General features: G+C 51.1%; 1 protein-coding gene across 1 annotated transcript in view; it reads right to left on the bottom strand.

Moving 5' to 3' along the window:
• Positions 1 to 20,268, bottom strand: part of TRANK1 (tetratricopeptide repeat and ankyrin repeat containing 1) — a 73,402-nt gene that overhangs the window by 9,074 nt on the left and 44,060 nt on the right. The window contains exons 13-20 of the mRNA XM_077754258.1: positions 19,816 to 20,015; positions 19,365 to 19,502; positions 15,004 to 15,150; positions 12,961 to 13,117; positions 9,969 to 10,057; positions 5,757 to 5,860; positions 5,528 to 5,660; positions 648 to 793 (exon numbers count right to left, since the gene is read on the bottom strand). Coding sequence (XP_077610384.1) covers positions 648 to 793; positions 5,528 to 5,660; positions 5,757 to 5,860; positions 9,969 to 10,057; positions 12,961 to 13,117; positions 15,004 to 15,150; positions 19,365 to 19,502; positions 19,816 to 20,015 — 1,114 coding nt within the window. The remainder of the gene's footprint in view (positions 1 to 647; positions 794 to 5,527; positions 5,661 to 5,756; positions 5,861 to 9,968; positions 10,058 to 12,960; positions 13,118 to 15,003; positions 15,151 to 19,364; positions 19,503 to 19,815; positions 20,016 to 20,268) is intronic.

Raw genomic sequence — 20,268 nt, 5'->3', positions numbered from 1 at the left:
ACCATCACTAAGCACAAAATTGCCACGTGTCTTATACACACACTTGTAACAAAACCTTCGCCTTCTGCTGCCTCTTCTCATGACAGCGTCAAAGCTCATAAAGAGAGTAGACTATATTAAATGTGCGTATAGTAAGCGCCCGCATACTACACGCACTGGAATGGCCGCCCATGAGAGGGTGGGAACGGAGGCCGGCCCTGAAGAGGAAGGAAGAGGATGAACAAACTAAAACCGACGGTGACTTTGCTGCGAACTGAAGACTCTATTCCGCTCGCTTTCCTCCCCCGCTTCCCGTTCAGCTTCTCGGTTAATCCTTTAGGCTTGGCTCTTGCTTTTCAAGAAGCTCTTGATCCAGCACCGAGGCCACCACTCCAGTGGAAGGAGGGCGACACGGGCAGACTGCTTCAAAAGGGCGGAAGAACACCCTCCGAGCCAGGCTGCCCCCCGGGGGGGGGGGGGAGGGAGGGAATAAAACCACCTACCTTTCCACGGCGATAGCAGCTTCTTCAAAAAGCTCCTCTTGGCAGTACATTTTGAGAGCTAGATCGAACTCCTGAATCTGCTCAAAGCATCTGAAAGCGTCTTTGTAGCACTGGNCCCGGGGGCCGCCGGGGGGGGGGGGGTAGGGAGAGAATAAAACCACCTACCTTTCCACGGCGATAGCAGCTTCTTCAAAAAGCTCCTCTTGGCAGTACATTTTGAGAGCTAGATCGAACTCCTGAATCTGCTCAAAGCATCTGAAAGCGTCTTTGTAGCACTGGCTTCGCTTATAGAAATACGCAGCATCTTTTATCTAGGACAGAGTAAAATAAACTCTCAGAGTGTTCATAGCACAACTTTTTATCTTAAAAATAAGCCAACACCACGAACAATAATGTCTGCTATCTGTTAGGAGCCAGTGAAAAATGCTAAGACATGGGTCATATTAGGAAGACAAATTCTTTATATAAAATTATGTAAAATTCTTTATAGAGAGAAAAATAAAGTTATATCCCAATCTCACACCATACACAAACTTAACCTTCAGACAGGATAAAGGCCTACACGTGAAAGCTATTTGGAAAAAAAAAAGTACGAGAATATCTTTGTGGCCTTGAGGTAAAGAAAGTCTTCAATCAAACCTAAAACACATAATCTTCAGGGGAAAAACTGATGGACTTGATTACATTAAAACTGCTGAATAGAGGGCATCTGAAATAAAGTTAACAGAGAGATGACAAACGGAAACGTCTAGAACAGCGCTGTCAAAGAGACTCTGCAGTGAAGACGGACATGTTCTATATGTATGCTCGCCCACATGGTAGCCACCAGGCACACGTGAAGAGCGAGCACGTGAAATGTGGGCAGCGTAACTGAGGAACCGAGTTTTTCATTTCATTCCATTTCCATTGATTTTAACTTTAACTTCCACACGTGGCTAATGGCTACCATATTTGACTGGACAGATCTAGAACACAGAACGGATTCTTTCCACCACAAGAAAAGACTTTGTTGAAAACACAACAGAAAACCAGGCCCAGGATATAAACAGGCAGGTCACGGTGGGGGAAACTTGAACGACTGACGAATCAATGAAGATGCTCAACCTCACTGATACAGTAACAAGAGTTAAAGCCACAGTGAGATGCGTCCATGAAATTTGCAAAAATTAGAAAGCCAGAACCCATTGGATGTGGTCAGGAATGCGGGACACATGGAGCCCTCCTGCACAAAGTGGTCCGGCTGTTCTAGATAGCAAAGCGTCTTCCACTTTCGAGTAGTGAAATTAAGTACACGCATACCCTCGGGCCAGCAAGCCCGCTTCCTGCGGTACCCACGACTGGCAGGAGACGTGCTGTGCCTCCATACTGTGTGTGGCAGCGGGAGCTGGTGGCAATTTGGACATTCACTGCCAGGAAATGGGTAAGACAAACACAGTGGATGCCCATTCTGGAATCCTACCAGCGGTCAGAAACCTGGCCGGACCTCAACACGATAGCAGGGGGTGGAAAGAGTGAAAAACAGAATAATATGCTATTTACCAAAGTTTAAAATATGCATGTATAGAAAATACTAGAATTTGTTATTCAAATAGGCATGCATACGGGGACGACACGTTAAATTCCCTGGAATGGCTTCCAGTGAGGAGAGAATGGGACTGAAGACGAAGAGGATGAACACATGAAAACCAACAGTGGGTCTGCCATGAACAGAAGATTATATCCCGCTCCTCCCGCCACACTTCCGTCCAGCCCCCCAGTAAATCCTTTGTGCTCGGCTCTCCCAACGTCTCCGCACCCCCCCTTCCCAGCACCCCACCACCATCATGACAACCCAGGCCACATCTCCCGGCCTGTCTGCTTCTACTATTGTTGCCTACAGACCTACCCTCCTCCCCCGCCAGAGCCTCCAAACAACCAGCTCCGTGTGGCTCCTGCCGCAGAACCTTCCACTGGCTCCCTGTCACACTCGAACAAAATCCAGTCCCTACCGTGCACTTTGAGGCCCTGCAGGAGTTGCTCGTTTTACCACTGGCACCCCACCCCCTCTTCTCCGGCCCAACCAGCCTCCCTACTGTTGTTCGAGCTCACCCACACGCTCTCTGCTCACAAGGCGGCTCCCTGCCCGCCCCTGGCCCAAAACAGCAGCACCCGACCCCTCTCCCCTCACCCAGCCTCATCACCACCGGCATCTGCTCCACTACTGGCTTGTCCCCCCCCCCTCTCCCACACTAGGAAGGGAAGCTCTGTCGAGGCAGAGGCCCCCGCCTTGTCGCCTGCTGCCCACTGAGCTCCCACAGTACCCGGCACACAGCCGGGGCCCATCTGTTGGTTGAATAGTCCATTTCATAATTCTACTTACTGCACCTGAGGTCCAAAGAGGAAACAAAATCAAAATGAAACAAGACAAAACATAAATTCCAGCTCCTCCAATAAATCCTAGTTGGCTTTTATTTATCTAGACAATCTACGCTGAGTGCCAAAACACAAGGAAGATTCAGGTATGAGGGGCGCCTGGGGGACTCAGTCAGTTAAGCGTCTGACTTTGGCTCAGGTCATCATCATCTTGCAGTTCATGAGTTCGAGGCCCGCGTTGGGCTGTGTGCTGACAGCTCAGAGCCTGGAGCCTGCTTCTGATTCTGTGTCTCCCTCTTGGTCTGCCTCTCCCCTGCTCACTCTCTCTCTCTCTCTCTCTCTCAGGAAATGAATAAATGTGAAAAAACAAGAAGAGATTCAGATATAAGGTTCTTCTATGTCCAGAGACCTCACAGAGCCGGAAGCAGCCAGGCCCATCTCAGCCCCATGAATAAAACCCCATCTGACGAATATCTCACCCCATCTCTTTCTTCTCTTTCTTCTCCTGACAGTGCTGATCACAGTATCACAGTGCTGATCACTCTGAAGGAAACCCCCCAAGTGCGAATGAGGGCCCTTCCAGGTGCCAGGTGTGCTCAACGGGAGAGAGAGCAGAGGTTGGTTCTATACAGCAGCTCCCTCCTCCGCACACCCTGAGGGGCGAGGTCCCCACCTGCCATCCAGAGCAAGGGCCTCAAGAGGTTTCTAAGGGAGCCAGTGTCGCTCTCAGGGAAGAGGCAAGAAGCAGGTGAGGCAGGGGAACCTCGCACTCCCAGGGGCCCCTCGCAAACATTTCCCTGCAGGGGCAGCACACCTTTAGGGGCTGGGAACAGGGGGCAGTCTGGTCTAAGGATGTTGACAAAGGCCAGCTGGTCAACTAGAATCGTGCTGGTTAGTGTGGCAGGATGGCCAGTGAGGTCTGCGGCTGGCGGAGGGGTGCACACCCTTCCAGGAAGGGGGCTGAGCAGAGAAAGGGACCAGACCCTTCCCTGGGTGGGGCTTGGTGCTGCTACAAGGGACTGGCGAGAGGATGCAGAAGAGGCCACCACGGGTGGTCAAGCCTGTGGAAGGGGAGCCCGGTGGCCTCCACATTCTGAAGGCGCTGAAGTCCCGGAGAAGGGAACACAGGCTGCACTTACGGCCTCCTGGTCCCCGAGGCCCCTACTCTCAGAGGAAGGGCTCTCCGGGCCGGGGGCACGGGGTGGGCGGGCAAAGTGAGTCAATAAGGAAGAAGTGTCGGACTCAGTCAAGGCGGGCACTGCTGGGCAAAAAGGGGAAGCAAAGGCTTAGGCTGGTTCCCTGTAGTTGACACCATGTAGGTCCGGGTGGCCTCACTGGGGATCGAGGGTTTGGTCGCTCAGGAACATGGAGAGATTGGAGGCTACTCTAGTTCCCAGAATCCTAGGACCCAAATTCCCGTCGGCACTGAAATCCCTATCCCATCCCACCTCCCACGCCCTAACAGGTCACATACCCTAATAAATGTGGGGCGGGGCCTCAGCACCACGGGGGCCTTATGTTCTCTACACCGACTTGGGGCCACACTTCAAAGTCCCCGGCAGGTGCCGCTCCCGCCCCATCCAACGCCCGGGATGATCTGCGGATCCAGGAGCTACTGGGCACCCCACCTCCCTGCCGGAAAGCCATAAAGCCTTTATAGGGGTGCAGAAGCCCGAGCTGGGCATTCTTCCAGAGCAAGGCTTCTCGAACCACCTAGGTCTACACCTCCCATCCCTCACAAGGGATACACTCAACGTGAATCGGGAATCGGGGGTGTCACTAACTCTGTATGGTACCATTGAAAGTCACTAAGAGAACAGATCTTAAAAGATTTCATTACAAGGATAAAAACCTTTGTATGGTGACTGGCGTTAACTCAACCCACCGTGGGGATCACCTCGCGGTGCGTACGTGTGTCGAGTCATTATGTTGTACATCTACAACGAATGCAGTTTCACACGGCAATTCTATCCCAGTGAAGAAAAGACAAAGGAATCGCTAAAAAAAAGTCCTCACCACTTGGACATCACAGCAGTACTGAATCGCCTAACAGCCTCTCACTGGTTACTTTCCTCTTTGGCGTCGATCTCGGGGCAATCCAATCAAGTTCCGTGGCCCACCGCCAGTCTGCTGACTGCTCTGTGACAGCTAGACGGGCAGCTCTGCCCCACAGAACTTTCTGGAATGATGGAGGTGTTCTAATAGCAATGAGCACTTGAAACGTGGCTAGAGGGGCCAAGGGACTGAATTTTTTATTTCGTTCCCTTGTAAGTAACTTAAATTACAAATTAAATAGCCACCCGCGGCTAGTGGGTGCCAGACTGGTTGGCAATTAATTAGAGCGGTTACGGAGAACGTAGGAAAAGCACCATGTAACGCCAGGCGGTTCGCACAGGCAGACTCCAGCCTGAACACGGGGGACAGGAAGGCAGGAAGATTCCAAAACCCATCTTCCCTCTGACGTGAACACTTGGCCCCTGTGATGAACATGGGATCGCAAACATTCACACAGACGTGGACGTGCGTGCACACACGTGGAGCCACGGAAATGCTTGGGCAAGGTGAGGAACAGCAGGTGCCTCCAGTCCTCAGGGCTGGTGTCGCCCTGGCCCCTCCCCGACGCAAGCGGGGGCCGAGGGAGAGGGCTCCAGAGCAGCCCAGTTCTCCCAGCGAGAGCGCAGGCTGGGCCTTACCTGCCCCAGCCGCTCGCACAGCTGGGCGGACAGCTGGAACTCCTTGGCGTAGCTGAGGCACTTGAGGGACAGCTTCGGCTCGCCGCACTCCAGGTAGGTCTTGGCCAGTCCCAAGTACTCCACCTGCTTCTCCCTGGAGGAGGAGACAAACCAGAGCGCCCATGGAACGGCAGACTTCACCAGCCGGTCTCACCAGAGCCGCCCCCGGGTGGCCCCCCGGGACTCTTACTTGGGGCTGAGTTTCTTGGATTTCATGTTCAGGGCGGTGTTGTGGGCCAGCGCCAGCTTCTCCTTCTCAAACGCCCCTCCTTTTTGGTAACACTTGGCTGCAACCTGGAACAGGCATAAGGTTTTGATTCCCAACAAGGGAACGGAGGTGACGCCCAGAACAAGGGTTGAACACACACACACCGACCAGGCAGTGAGTCTCACCCCAGCCCGGCCTGGGGGAGGAGCAGGCACGAGCTGATGAGCTAAAGAGAACGGCCTCACAGGATAAAGCCCAGGAGCATCACCAGCGAACACCTCCCATTCAAAGGTTCCTTCTGGAAGTGCCCAGAACCCATGGAAAAGGGAAGCAGGACATATTTTACAGGCCACCGGAATTAACACCGTCTGAATCTTCCAAAAGCCACGTGTGAGAAGCTTCAAACTTCTCACTGGGTACGGTAGCAACGTCAGGTCAGAGACATGGAGCAATGGCCCAAAGTGTCCCCGTGGCTCCTCTGGGCCCCACACGGGTCCTTCCTAGTCGGGGACTGTAACGGCTAGCCGGCAGTGTGGGTGGGACAGCAAGCACAGAAGTGTCACAGCACATCCCGGAGGGTACCTGCCCAGACCCCTGGGTCACGCGCGTCTGTGTTGGGTGAGCAGAAGGTGGGCATCCAAGCGTCCCAGGGGAGGCGCCCGGCCCCCCGGCCCTGCCCGCCGAAAGCCGCTTCCTAAAACAGGGGTGCTGATGCCACGTCTCTGCACACAGACTCCAGGGTGAAAAGTCACGTGTGGTCCAGCACGGGAAGCTTAGGTCTCAGCGTGGGCAAGGGAAGGGTTAAGTAGACAAGACAAGAGCCTGTTCCCTCGGGCCCTTTGCTTCAGCCTCCCCAGCCTCATGGGCCTCATTGCCTTCCAGCGACCTGTGCCACACTCCTTTCAACCACCCGGCCTTTGCACACGCCGCCCCTTCTGACTAAGGCTCCTCCATCCCTTCTCTGCCCGGTTAACTTCGCTCATCCTATAGATGAGCTCAAGGCTCAGCTCAAGGCTCCTACTTAGAGCATCCTTGCCCGGCCTCCCCGTCCAGGACAGGTGGCTCTAAAGGCAGTTTGTGTCTCTTCTGTGACACCAGCGAGAGAGGGAGTTGGGCGCTCCTCTGCGTGTGCGTCCTGCTCACTGTCACATCCCTACAACCCAAGCACGATGTTCGGCCAGCAGTTCTACAGGAATTTATTGAATGAATAAACCCCAAGTGGTTGCCATTTATATGGTGGCTCTGGAGCCTTCACTGACATGCAGCCCAAAACGCAATGAAGCCCCTGAGTCCTGAAGTCCTTCAGCGGAGCCAAAACAAAACCAGGTGCAGAGAAAGCTTTTTATGATGTTCTCATCTGCACCAACTCCTATTAAAAAATTTTAGATTCAAGGATTGAAAAGGTCTTTTTAAAGGGCTAAGGGGCACCTAGGTGGCTCAGTCGGTTAAGCACCGACTTCGGCTCAGGTCGTGATCTCATGGTTTTTGAGTTCAAGCCCTGAGTCGGGTTCTGTGCTGACAGCTTGGAGCCTGGAGCCTGCTTCCGATTCTGTGTCTCCCTCTCTCTCTCTGTCCCTCCCCTGTTCATACACTCACTGTCTCTCTCACTCTCTCTCTCTGAAATAAATAAACATTTAAAAATTTTTTAAATAAAATAAAAAATAAATAAAAGGCTAAAAAATTAGAGGGGCACCTGGGTGGCTCAGTCAGTTAAGCACTGACTTTAGCTTAGGTCATGATCTCACGGTTTGTGGGTCCGAGCCCCGCGTCACGTTCTGTGCTGACAGCTCAGAGCCTGGAGCTGCTTCGGATTCTGTGTCTCCCTCTCTCTCTCCCTGTCCCTCCCCTGCTTGCACTCTCTCTCTCTCTCTCTTTTTCTCCCCAAAATAAAATAAACATTAAAAACATAATAATGATTTTTAAAAAGGCTAAAGAATTGGAAATCCATGGGCAGCATGTACGGGTTACACCAAGAGTGTTCTGAAGGCAGTAAAGGGAGAGACTGTCTAGTTCTCCAAGTTCATGTCCATACCTGCCCATCCTTCCCCTCCCTGCTGCTCCCCGCAAAAAGAATCTTGGTTTTATAAGAGCGGCCAAGTTATAACAAAGATGGGAAGTGAATAGAGTATCAGAGCTCCATCCACTTCTAGTAGCTACATATTCATGCAAACGCTTTCCTGACCCCCAAACACACAACAGTGCGGGCTCGCTCTCCTAGCCCCTTGGGACTGATTGCAAGGTGCCGACAGTCCTTCAGCGCTCCCTGTAGCCGTCCACACCCCTGTACGGTGTAATTCTGCAGCTGCTCCCACCCAGACTGCTGCCTGGGTCTCCTCCCTTGAGATCTGGGCTGTGACCTGCTCGGCCAACACATGCAGCCAAGTACCACGGGGCGGCTCCACGGCCAGCCTCAGGGCGCCTCGTGTGCTGCTCTGCTCTTTGTTTTGTTTTGTTCTTAATGTAATTTACTGCCAAGCTGGCTAACATGCAGGGTATACAGCGCGCTCTTGGTTTTGGGGTAGATTCCCGTGGTTCATTGCTTACACACAACACCCGGTGCTCATCCCAACAAGCACCCTCCTCGATGCCCATCACCCACTTTCCCCTCTCTCCCCCACCCCCCCATCCGCCCTCAGTTTGTTCTCTGTATTTAAGAGTCTCTTACGGTTTGCCTCTGTCCCTACTCTTAGGACGCTGCTCAGCCCAGGCTCGCCTGCTGGAGGATGCAGGGCTCGTGATTCAGGAGCCCCATGCACCCCCATCATGTGAGCCAAAGACCAACAAACCCCAGAAGCAGACCTGCTTGCTGGCTGGCTGCTGAGTTCAGACGTGGGTTGCGGGGCTGAGGCCACAGGAGCTACGGCCGAACTCAGCAGTGGGTAGCTGCCACGGCACTGCCCACCCCCTTGTGTGATGGCAGCGCCTGCCCTCCATGAAGGGCTCACATCACAAGATGGGGCTGCTCTCCCAGACTCCCTTGCAGCAGACGCAGGGACGTGACCTAGTACTGAGCAGTGAGATGGGAGCATAAGTCCACGGGGCCTTCACGATAAAAAGAGAGACCCGTGAGAAGGAAAGTGCCGCCCTTCAGCCCCGCTGGGGCGGCCGCTGGGGAGAATGGGCTGCTTGGCTCCTGCTGGGGTCACTGTGTCACCTGGCTGGCTGCAGGTGACACGGGGAAGACACGGAGGTGACACGGGCCCGAGACGAGCTGGAGGGCTGACGGTGTCTGTGCCCGGTAGGCGGAGACACCATCACATCCTGGGAAACGGACCGCCTGAGGCCGTGCGGTGTGCAGGGATGCTCACTGCGGGGGGGAGGGATGGGCTCCTGGCACTGGCTCCAATATTTCAAGAGGACTAGCAGCGATGACATTCCCTGGAGGAAGGCTGCTCATCGTGGCTTGTGGCCTGGAATTGGTCAACCCAGTCTCGTGACAAAGCTTAACCCACGCTCACGAGACCCAGATTGGCAGTCAAGCCCCTGTCGGATCAACTTGAAAACAGGGGATCAATCTGTTACTGTTTTCTTTCTTTTCATGTTTATTTCCTACTTCCTTTGAGGGAAAGAGAGAGCCCAGGCCCACACGGGGAGGGGCAGAGAGGGAGAGCGACACAAGCAGGCTCTGCCCTGTGGGCGTGGTTCACTAGCTCGCTGGTTCGTGAGATCAGTGAGCTGAGCGGAAATCAAGCGTCGGACGTTCAACCTACTGGGCCAGCCGGGCGCCCTCCATCTGTTACTATTTTAAAAGGCAGTGGTGACAGCAAAGAAAATGTAAACATAGAGCACAGGAGGGAAGGAAAATAAACAAAAGGGTTTGTCGGTGGGGCAGAAGCCACGACACTCCACTTTCCTGTCAGTGACGCTGGCACTTGGCCACAGTGAAGGGCTGTCACCCTCCTACTGGGGAAGGAGCAGGACAGGAAGCTCATCGCGGGGTGACCTGAGGTTTCAGAAGAGGGAACACAGAGCCATAACTTTTGTCCTATATATCCTGGTGACAAGCTTGACGGTGGAAAACCTGCNGGAAGCTCATCACGGGGTGACCTGAGGTTTCAGAAGAGGGAACACAGAGCCATAACTTTTGTCCTATATCCTGGTGGCAAGCTTGACGGTGGAAAACCTGTCTCTGAGGCCTGACGAGGCCACGGGTCACAAAGACCTCAGCCCCAGGCTCCTGGGCGGGACCCTTACCTTCCAGCACTGGTGCTTAGCGTAATACTCTCCTTGCGCGATCCATTCCTCGGGTGTGGAGGTCTTAACAAACATGCTGTCATCAAAGTCTAAAATGAAAACAGAAAGTGGGTTTGCTTCTCTGGACATTCATTCCCTTAAACGTGTTGCTCTGGGTGAAGTGTGCCCCCCTCCCTCCCCAAAAATGCACATGTGGAAGCCCTAACCCCCAGTGCCTCAGATTGTGACTATATTTGGAGGCAGGGCCTTTAAAGAAGTTATAAAGTTCAAAGGAGGCTGTTAGGGTGGATCCTAATCCAATTTATGTCCTTATTAGAAGAGGGAATTAACACAGAGAAAGAGACACCAGGGACTCATTCGGAGGAAAGACCATCTACAAGCCAAGGAGAGGGGCTTCAGAAGAGGTCTGATCAAGGTGCCGACACCCTGATCTTGGACTTCTCGCGTCTGGTACTGGAAACAAATACTTAATGTGTAAGACAATAAGGTTTGTGGCATTTTAAAACGGCAGCCCTGGCAAACAAATGGACCCATGCTGCCTTTCTAGTCTTCATTTTAACATCGATTTTAGCTTATGGGTGCCTGAGTGGCTCAACCGGTTAAGCGTCCAACTCTTGATATCAGCTCAGGTCATGATCTCATCGTTCGTGGGACTGAGCCCCTCACTGGGCTCTGCACCGACAGCTCGGAGCCTGGAGCCTGCTTTGGATTCTGTGTCTCCCTCTCTCTCGGCCCCTCTCCGGCTCTCACTCTGTCTCTCTCTCTCAAAAATAAATGAACATTAAAAAAAAACTTTTCTAAAGACAGGAAATTCTATTCCTCCTTGAAAATCCACCGCCATGTAGCTGTTACCAGAGTCCCACACAGGGGCCTTAGCAAGGAGGAGGTAGGAGTGTTTTACAGCGTTTTCCAACGTGCAGACTTTGCCCTCACGGTGAGTGGCGGGACCCATCCCCACCGGTAGACACGGACTAAAGCAACCACCTGCTGTCCGGCCCTTCTGTAGTCACATCAGCCTGCTGGCAACTAGATCACACCCCTCCTGCAGCCTCCCCACCCCAGGCATCGCCAGCAGCGGGTAACCCTCTCTGCAGGTTCTGAGCCGCAGCTGCAAGGAGTACATGACCGCCTGAATACCGGCACCAGGCTGAGAGCCAAATCTGGGCCAACAGGGTCCGGGCTACCCGGGCCCACGGGTATCAACAGGGGGCAAGCAAGGCGGGCATGCCAGCTCTGCTTAGAAGGTGCGAGTCCTTCCTGCCCGCCCTCCGCCGTGCCCTGCAGCACCGCGTGCACAGAGGACTTCGCGGGTCTGGTCCTGACTCCGCATGTGCCGCTAGCCTTCTGGTGACGGCTCACCTTCACAGCAGGGCTCCGCCGTAGCTGGGCACGGGGCCGTGAACTCCGCCGCCGCTGCGATAGAGAAACCCGAACAACGCAGTCTCCTGGCTCAGCCCCAGCGCCCCTGCTCGGTGGGAACGGGTTTCTCACAGACTTCACCACGTCACCGTACGACACAGTGGAGACTGTCCTTTTCCCTGTATTCTTAATGCTACCGAGACGGGAAATAAAGTGTGCTCTGGTTTCATTCTGAATTTCTAAGTTACGGAAAACTGCCTCTCCTTGTGACCTCTCAACACAGGTGCCCGACTCTAACTTGAGAATAAAGGGAGTGCGCGCTGCCGGAAAGACGAGGAGCGACCCCGGCAGCGCCGCCCACTCGCTCCCTCTGCGTTGAGGTAGTGAAGGCCCCTGCACAAGGTCATGAGGCTGCAGAGGTGGAAAGTTCTAATGAGAAGCTAGGTTTTTTTAACTCCAAGGCTTCAACTTTCCCCGTTCCACCTAACGGCCAGGGCCCGGGAATAGAGCCTCTAACCCTGGTCCCCGGCTGAGCCATTGGCTGTACCCAGAAATAGCCTCCATAAAACTGGCCGGGAAGCGCTCAGGAAACCAGCAGACCTCTGCACCGTGGCCGAGCCCTGTGCTTTCCCCCATCCTTGGAGAAATTAACTGCGGCCTAGGGGAGTCAACTCTGAAGCTAACCCACAAGAAAGACAACCATTTTCTCCTTTATGAAGGGCTGTTTCTCTGTTAGTTCTATCCTGAGACCTCTGCTCCATTTTCTCATTAGCCAGTCTCTGTAAGTTATCAAAACAACACGCAATATTGGTTTGGCTTTTTCAACACTGCAAACAGCACAGAAGGGGGAAGGGGGAAGGTATCCATATCTACCCAACAACCCACATGCACGAGTCTTAAGACCAGAGGAGCCGCTATAAACAGTTCCTCGTTGGTGGGCACTTGCACTTGGGTTGTTTTAGTTTCTTATAATTACAAATGGTTCTGCAATGAACGGTCTTCTGCATATACTGTTAAGTACTTGAGATTTTATATATAAAATCTTATATATACTTGAGATTTTATACAAGAATATTCTAGAATAGGTTCCCAGAACAAGAATTGCATATACCTGACATTTTATACAAGGATATTCTAGAATAGGTTCCCAGAACAAGAATTGCTGAGTCACTATTAAAGCAGCACACTCTTTATTTTGATAGATATTGCCAATCGGCTGTCCAAAGACCATAGCAATTTGTGTTCCCCCAGTGAAGCTTATTTCTGGTCACCCTCGCCCATGACGCTCACTTTTATTTTTTTTAAGTAGAGCTCACACCCAACATGGGGCCTGAACTCATGACCCTGAGATCAAGAGTCGGATGCTCTACCAGCCAGGTACCCCCCCATGACCTTCACTTTCAAAGGACCAACTAAAGATCTTCCCTGAAGGAGTGAACCGCCCCCGAGCCCATCACAGCCACACTTTCCCACATACCTTAGCAGTAAACATGAACTCTCATTTCTCAGAAGAATGTGGGAAGGAAAGAAAGCGCTCTCTCAAAATCCCATACCCTGTACACCTGACCACAAGAAGAAGTTGAGAGGAGCAGGTTTTGTACCCAACAGCCAGAATATTTGAATGAGATCTCACCTTTATTTTCATCTGTCTTCACAACTTGGACAAAATTTCTTCTCATGAAATACTTGAACGCGGGAGCCCGCTTCTCCGGGTTCTCGTCAAAGATCCAGAGGTTGACCCGGGCCCGTGTGATGGCGGTGTACAGCTGCTTCAGCTCTCCGTTGAGGAGCTAAATTAGGACAAAGACGGACAGCCTCTTGTCTACAGCTTCAACGCGACACGCTTCGATGCGCTTACTCATTTTGGTGAAACACAAGAAGCAAATATGAGTATAGCACAGGCATGAGAGGGACGCAAGGACCTCACTGGGGTCACAGCAGAGATAAGCAAAGCTCTAACAAGGGAGCGCAACATTAGCAAAGGACTGCTCTTGGATGAACACTGCCCTTGGATGGGCTGTACCTTTATATTTTGAAATAATGAGAGGTGCATAGGAAGTTACAAAGATAGTGTAAAGAGGTCCCAGGTACCCCTCATTGAATCTATCCCAATGGTTACATCTTACACGATCATTGTAACTTATTTTTAAAAATTAAGCTACTCATACACGTCTATGACCATTATCACTCGTACAAAAGTACTCATGACCTGTGCCATGCTAGAGGGCTACAGATATAAGGGTATTAGGCCTACTTGATTAAATAACGCATATTTCAAAACAAGAGAAGATTTGTGGCTACCTAGAGGTTGTCATCGCTTGGCAGTGATCTTTCTGCGGTGCCTTGTAGGCATTTACGAGAATAACCTGATAGCTGCTGTTTATTTGTTTTGCACTTCGCATGAGACATTAAACTAAGGCAGTAGTTTCTCGCCCAGTTTTTGGTTTTGCTGGTTCAGTTTTCTGGGGTGTTGCCCTTACTCTCTTGAGGCCCGATCACCCTCCCCCAGGCACGAACTCTGCTGAACTGCTCAGTCTCAGCCTCCTTCTCAGTGAGGTAGCTGGGGTGTGAAGGGAAAGGGAAGCCAAGTCCCTTAACAGGATAGGGTAAAGTAAAAACAGTCAGTTTGCCACCCCAAAATGTGGATTACCATCTCTCTGGCATGTGGATTATATTTTTTGAGAGATAAAGAGAGAGGGCACAAGTGAGTGAGAGGAAGAGAGAGATAGGGAAGTGGGGCTCACGGGAAGCGGGGTTCATGCTCACCCGATGGTCTCGAACTCACAAACTGTGAGATCATAACCTGAGCTGAGCCAGATGCTTCATGACTGAGGCACCCAGGCGCCCTGGGCCAATTGTTTTTAAGAAACAAAAGGCTCAGGAAGAAACTTTGACCTTCCCCCTGACTGCCTAAAAGAGTTTAGACGGAGGGCCTGCTCCAGGAAGGGCACAATCATCGCAAACGACTACAGTACAATGAGAACTAGGGGCGGTAAACAGGGAGCAATGGTAGCAAAGTCTGTGTAAATTCCTTCCTATGTCCCGTTGCTCCTGGATGACCCAGCGCACGTTTGCTCACCAAACATTTATCATTTTCATCTTCTTGTGACTTGCTTTCTTCCCCTTTGAAGCCCAAAAGCCCTACCCCCTTCTCCTTGGCTCAGGACGACATACACAGCTTACTTTGCTTGTTTTTGGAATCTCAGGTATGTTCATTTCCTGTACGTACATAATTCCATTTTATTCTCTTCTGTTAATCTGCCTCATGTCAATTTAATTTTTAGACCAACTAGAAGAGAGAAGAATCTTCAAATGTGCAGAAAATTTTTCCTCCCCAACAACGTCAAGGCTGGTGTACAAGTCTCTATTAACTATTGCCCTGCATTTACGTCTGAGTTGGCGACGTCTAAATTTCCAAACGGAGCGGATTTCCCGAGATGAACAGAAAGTACAGTGCTCTCCTTTCCACTTTCAAGACAGTGCCCCACCCATCAAGCCCCAATTTCTGCTGAGAAAGGGGGTGTGCCAACAGTGAGCTCCCTGCCATCCTCCACTCCCCAGTGCTGATAGGCAAGAACCCCAGTCAAGTACCAGGCTCTAGTTTAACCTCGTCTTCTCATCCAAACCTTGTTTACTGGCTCCCCATCAGATAAGCGTGCAAACGGTAGAAAATCACCTTGTACATTTCTGGATTCATCGCAACAGATCGAGCCTGAGAGGAGCTGGGTTTCTCCAGGGGCACTTCAATCAGGGGCCGGTTTTCCTGTCTGGAGTCAGATGATGAAGGTGTAAACGAGGAAATGATCTTCCATTCCTTGTAGGCCTGAACAACAATGAAGAGTTAGAGACCAGTAGAATGTGCTTTTGAACTGTATACACAGCCTCATGGTGAATTAAGTCCCCCTTTCCCTGGCTTGGGGCCCTCGCCTCAGCTGTAAGGAGGGGGCCATCCTATGGACTCTGTTGGGGGGACCTTAGGTTGCACAGGCAGGGAAAGGGGAATCTACCACAAAAATTCCCCCGGACACTTGGCCAAGACAGCTGAGAAGCCAGGCACGCGTGCCCACTTCCAGAAGGAATGCTCAGCACCCAGCAAGTTTCTTCGCTAAATCATTTCAGCAAGCAGTATGGAGGGAGGAATCCAGTGTCCTTCACCCCTTTTCACAAGGTGTAAGAGATGCCCCTTGGTGTCAGCTGTTAGAATACATATGACAACATTTCTCTCTAAATTATTCAACCAAGGGTGAAACAAAATTCAGGAACTGAGGAGTATAGTGTGCACAGTGGACTGAGGTCAGGCAGAACGTATTTATATCTCAGTTCTTTACTTATTAGCTACGTGACATCAGACAAATTGTTTGTTTCTGCTAGGTCTCCTATTCCTACTCTGCAAAATGGGGGTGAGAGAACTACACGAGTTTTGGGGCAAATAAAAGGAGATCATCAACATCAAGTGTCTAATACAATGCTTGACAAAGAGTTGATATTTTAGCCACGTGTCCCTTTATTCAAACTCATACCACAAAGTAACTGTGTCGACCAGAAGTTGGCAAGTTTTTTCTCTAAAAGGTCAGGTGATAAATATTTTAAGGTCTGCAGGCCATGTAGGGTCTCTCACCACGACTGCCGCCATGTTGATGCGAAAGCAGCCATGGTCAATTATGTAGTGGTAGGGGCATGGTGTGTTCCAGTAAAACGTTGTTTTTCAACACTGAAACTGAATATAATGTCATTTGCAAGTGTCATATCACGTTATTTTCCTTTGCTTTTTTTTTTTAACCACTTAAACATGTAAAAACCACTATTAGGCCACAGGAGGCTGGATTTGGCCCTTACAGTTGGCGGATCCTCATGGAGCAAAAGTGCCCAGAATAAACGCAGAGTGTAGAGGGCAGAACTCCTATGAAATTTCAGATTTCGGACTTTACTCTGTCCTGTGAAAATGGCTAGTTAACTCTCCCTAGCCTTTACCTTTTCCATTTATAAAATGGTGCTACTGGCCACCTATGTGCCTTCTCAAGGACGATGAAAACATGAGGCAGATACAGTTCATGACCTCCTTCACGTCACCCCAGGACTTCAACTATATAAGGATTAGAGTAAATGCTTTCAACGCTGCCTACTAAATAAAAATGGAGACACTACTAGCCAATTATGAGATCAACCACCATGTTTTGAGCAAGATGTGAATCGTGTAAGCATTTGAGTAGTTGGATGTTAAAAAAAAAAAAAAGCCTTCAGGGCGTCCTTATGACTATGCTCCTTGTAGAGCTGTTCACGTCACTGAATTGTTTGCCAGGGAAGGCGGACAAACGATGCAAGTGGGCGGGCATTTGTGAGGCTCTCCTGGCTCACAGTACGAGGAGTGGGCTGGCTGACCTTGGAAGGGCTAGTGAGGCACAGCGTATTTTAAAACTGCTGAGTGAGAAGCAAAGCCACTCGCATGGCACACGACTAACCCGATTCCAGGAATAAAACACACTCTACATTCCAGACAGAGCCTTTGAGGAGCGAGCACGTGTATTTGCGGCAAGAATCCAGGCCCACGGCACCTCTGGCAATGAAAGAAGCAGGATTTGACTCTTCCGGCTTCTTGTACTGGGATTGATCTTTGGCAAGGCCACAGGAGGACCTGTTCTCTAAGTGATCAACCCACAAAAGCTGTGGTTTTCAAAATCCCTCCCGTCCTCGTCACACATCAGTGTGAAGGAAAGGAGTCCCCACCGGGGCAGAGTAAATGGCAAGCACCCTTCCAGGTCCCCACAGGAGGAGAGTTTGGGGGTGACTGGGAGAATGACTACCGCTCCCCCAGATGAGGCCAGATCCTAGAGGAGAAGGGCTTGGTGGAACCATTCTCGGTCCCTTTCCCATCTTAGAAGATGGCCCTGGTACCTACGTGGTTGAACAGGTAACAACAAATCCTCTAAAGAAAAGAATCACAAACGAGGGCAACAAGGACTCCCCAGCCCCCCACACGCATATGTCCAAGGAAAGCGTCTTCCAGAAACACAAACTGGGGTGGAAGAAGAGGCCAGGGATGGAGAGGGGAGCTCTCCGCTGTCCCCTGCGTCAACTGCAGCAGCCTTCGGCCAGTCACCCCAAAGGAAACCCCACCTGAGGAGCCAGACTACAGGCGACTGAAGACTTATGTGATCGCTGTCTTCCCTCTGCTTTGATTATAGCATCTCCTCTCATTTAGAAATGAGATGATTGTTTGGTCTTGAGTTTGTTGGTGATAAACAGAGGGCGTGCTCGGCGCCGGGGAACGCAGAGTGACATTCCCCAGGAACCAAGAAACACCACATCAGAAGCCTTTTTAGAAATCGTACTGGGCACGTAGGATGAAGTGGATGTCACCGAAAGATTCGATTTGTGATTATTTTAATTTCATGTGACCAACTGAGCCCTTGGTGGGAGCACACGGTCAAGACATCCTTGCCTTTGCCATTCCCAGGATAAAGGTGAGACAGAATGACTGGAGTTTTCTTTCACAATTGGAATCGACCACAAGTTACAGATCCGTAAGTCCAGAGCGCCTCGGGCTTCTTACGGGCACAAGCATACAGCTGGCACTTAATAAAGGACAGGAACAACGAAGTCTTACCCCTTCCTCTTTCAGCAGAGCCTCGGTCCAACCATGACCAATGGATGTATTATGAGAAAAAAGAGTTAGTCCTCAGAGATTAAAAATGGTTCCAGGGTTAATGAGAGTGCATCTGATTTCATTAGTAAAAGTCAACAGAAAAAGAATGCACTTAAGGTCTGGCAATGATACACTCGTTGTGGAAGATTCTGGAAGCCCAATCGCATGCGGGGTTTTAAAAGGAAAGGAGTACAGAGGAAAGGTCTCAGGGCTTAGAACTGAAAGCATCTGAGCTGGTGTCCAGGCTCTGGCACCTATATCATGACTATGGGCAATTTACTGAATTTCCACAACCCTCAGCTCTATCGATAGAATGAGGGTAATGAAAACACATATGACCTCAGAGGGTTAGTGGAGGATAAGGGAAACATGCAATCGAAAAGGCCTTCATAAACCGTAAAGCACCCGTAGCAATATTAGTCAGAGGTACCCTCAAGGCAATTGTACTTTTTAAAAGACCAGGAAAAAAACCTAAGGACTCCATTTGAACGGTCAGCGTTGGGGCAGATTTTAAGGTGTCAAAGCTAACAGTGCTCCTAAATTAAGTATGAAACACAGCGTCTTCAAGCGTGCACCAGGTGCAGGGGGAAGCCTGCAACGGGGACCAGGACACGGCCAGCTAAGTCCCCGGGGAGAGCCCGGAGCACAGTCAGCATCCAGCCTGAGCCCCCACCAAAAGACAGTGCGGAAGAGAAACCGGGGGCTCAAGCTGGTGACTCTGCCCACGGTGCGCTGAGCCTGGGAAGGAAGACCATCCCCAGGACTCAGGGGCCACGTCAAAGCAGTGTGGGCTGGCACGGAGGTCACTGGGCGTCAATCCAGGGACTCTGTCACCGCCATTGTCTGCGTGGGCCGCAAGCAGTGGTGAAGGCATGCCAGAAGGGAGCTCCCAGATGGGGCAGCTGCCCTCATCCCCCACATTACCTGGTCCAGCGGGCAGGAGCCAAGCCTCATTTGTCTTCCCGGAGTTTTCTCTTTCTATGAACTGAACGTGCCCAGTTCTGTCCTCACAGGGTGGGCAGTGCTAACCTTGCCTTGCTTTGTAAGGCTCTCCTTAGAGCCCACTCCAACCGGAGCTTCCTTGACAGTCAAGGATAACCCAGCTAGTGAAAGCTGGAAGCTGGCCCGTGGGTAGCAGGCATTCGGAAGAAGACGAACGCAAGAGAACAGGGCAAGGGACGGGAGAGCCAGCCCACGGCACTCTGTGGCCACGGCCGTTGATGAAACTCATCTCCGAACACACGAAGGCGCCCACCGAATGGATGATGCTCTAAAACGGAAACCAGTACCTGTGACAAACTCCCTTCTACTCAGCTCCAAGTTCTCTCGCCCAGAGTGGAAGCCCAGCTCACACATACGCATGCACAGCGCAAGAAGATTTCAGTATAACATACCTCAGAATCAGTAAAAAAGTTGTAAAGGAGCACATCGTCAAATTCTAAGCCTTTGGCTTCGTAAACGGTGAGCACAAGGGCTAACCCCAGCTCTTCTGGAATTTTCTCCTTTGCCATTTCATTAGCTACAAGGATTACCTGGTGGGGGGGAGGGGCAGGGAGAGAAGAAGGTGGGAAAGGAAAAACATCAAATTCTACCAAGAGAAATCTGGTAAAAGTTCACTCGATTTCTGTTTGAGGCAAGTAATGTCTTTAAATAAAGAAGTGGCCGGCATGGACTTGGTCAAGGAGGCTGGCTGAAACATTAGCAGCTGCTCACTCACCCGTCTCTGAAATGTACCCATTCTGGAAGAGGGGCTGCTGAATTCTACACTGTGGACCAATCTGGCCTCCCAAACCTTTGTGCACCTGCAGCTGTGTCTTTCATGAGGCGCAGTCCCGGGAAGCTCACCTGGTGGGCTCCAAATTCAATAGGCTGCGTTTTCCTTTTGTTCCCTTGTAGCAAAATTGCCAAGTCGCTTACGCTACAAGACTCCAGGACAGTTGGCTTGGGACCATCAAAGAGGCCACAGTCCCTCGGAAGGCGATCAAAAGATTCTGGGAAATAGAACTGAAGTAAATCCACCACTCCAGATGCCAGATTAAGGATTCCTGAGATAGAAGAGAAAACACACGCCAGGTAATGAACAACAAAGCAACATGACTGAGGTTTTTGTGCTTTTTTGCTTGTTTGTTTTTATGTGTGTGTGTGTTTGGTTGGTTTTGTCCCCAGAAGCAGCATTGGCCCTGAGAGCACGGATAATTGCAAGCCAGTTTCCGGTTCCCGGTAGATTACCACTTTGGCCTTGCACAGAATGACTCTGGGTCCAGGGGATAAAGGCACAGATGCGTTGCTAAGCTGCGG

Source organism: Crocuta crocuta, unplaced genomic scaffold (genome assembly GCF_008692635.1).
Source record: "Crocuta crocuta isolate KB4526 unplaced genomic scaffold, BGI_CrCroc_1.0 scaffold70, whole genome shotgun sequence".
Lineage (NCBI taxonomy): Eukaryota > Metazoa > Chordata > Mammalia > Carnivora > Hyaenidae > Crocuta > Crocuta crocuta.
This window is presented reverse-complemented; position numbering and strand designations above follow the sequence as displayed.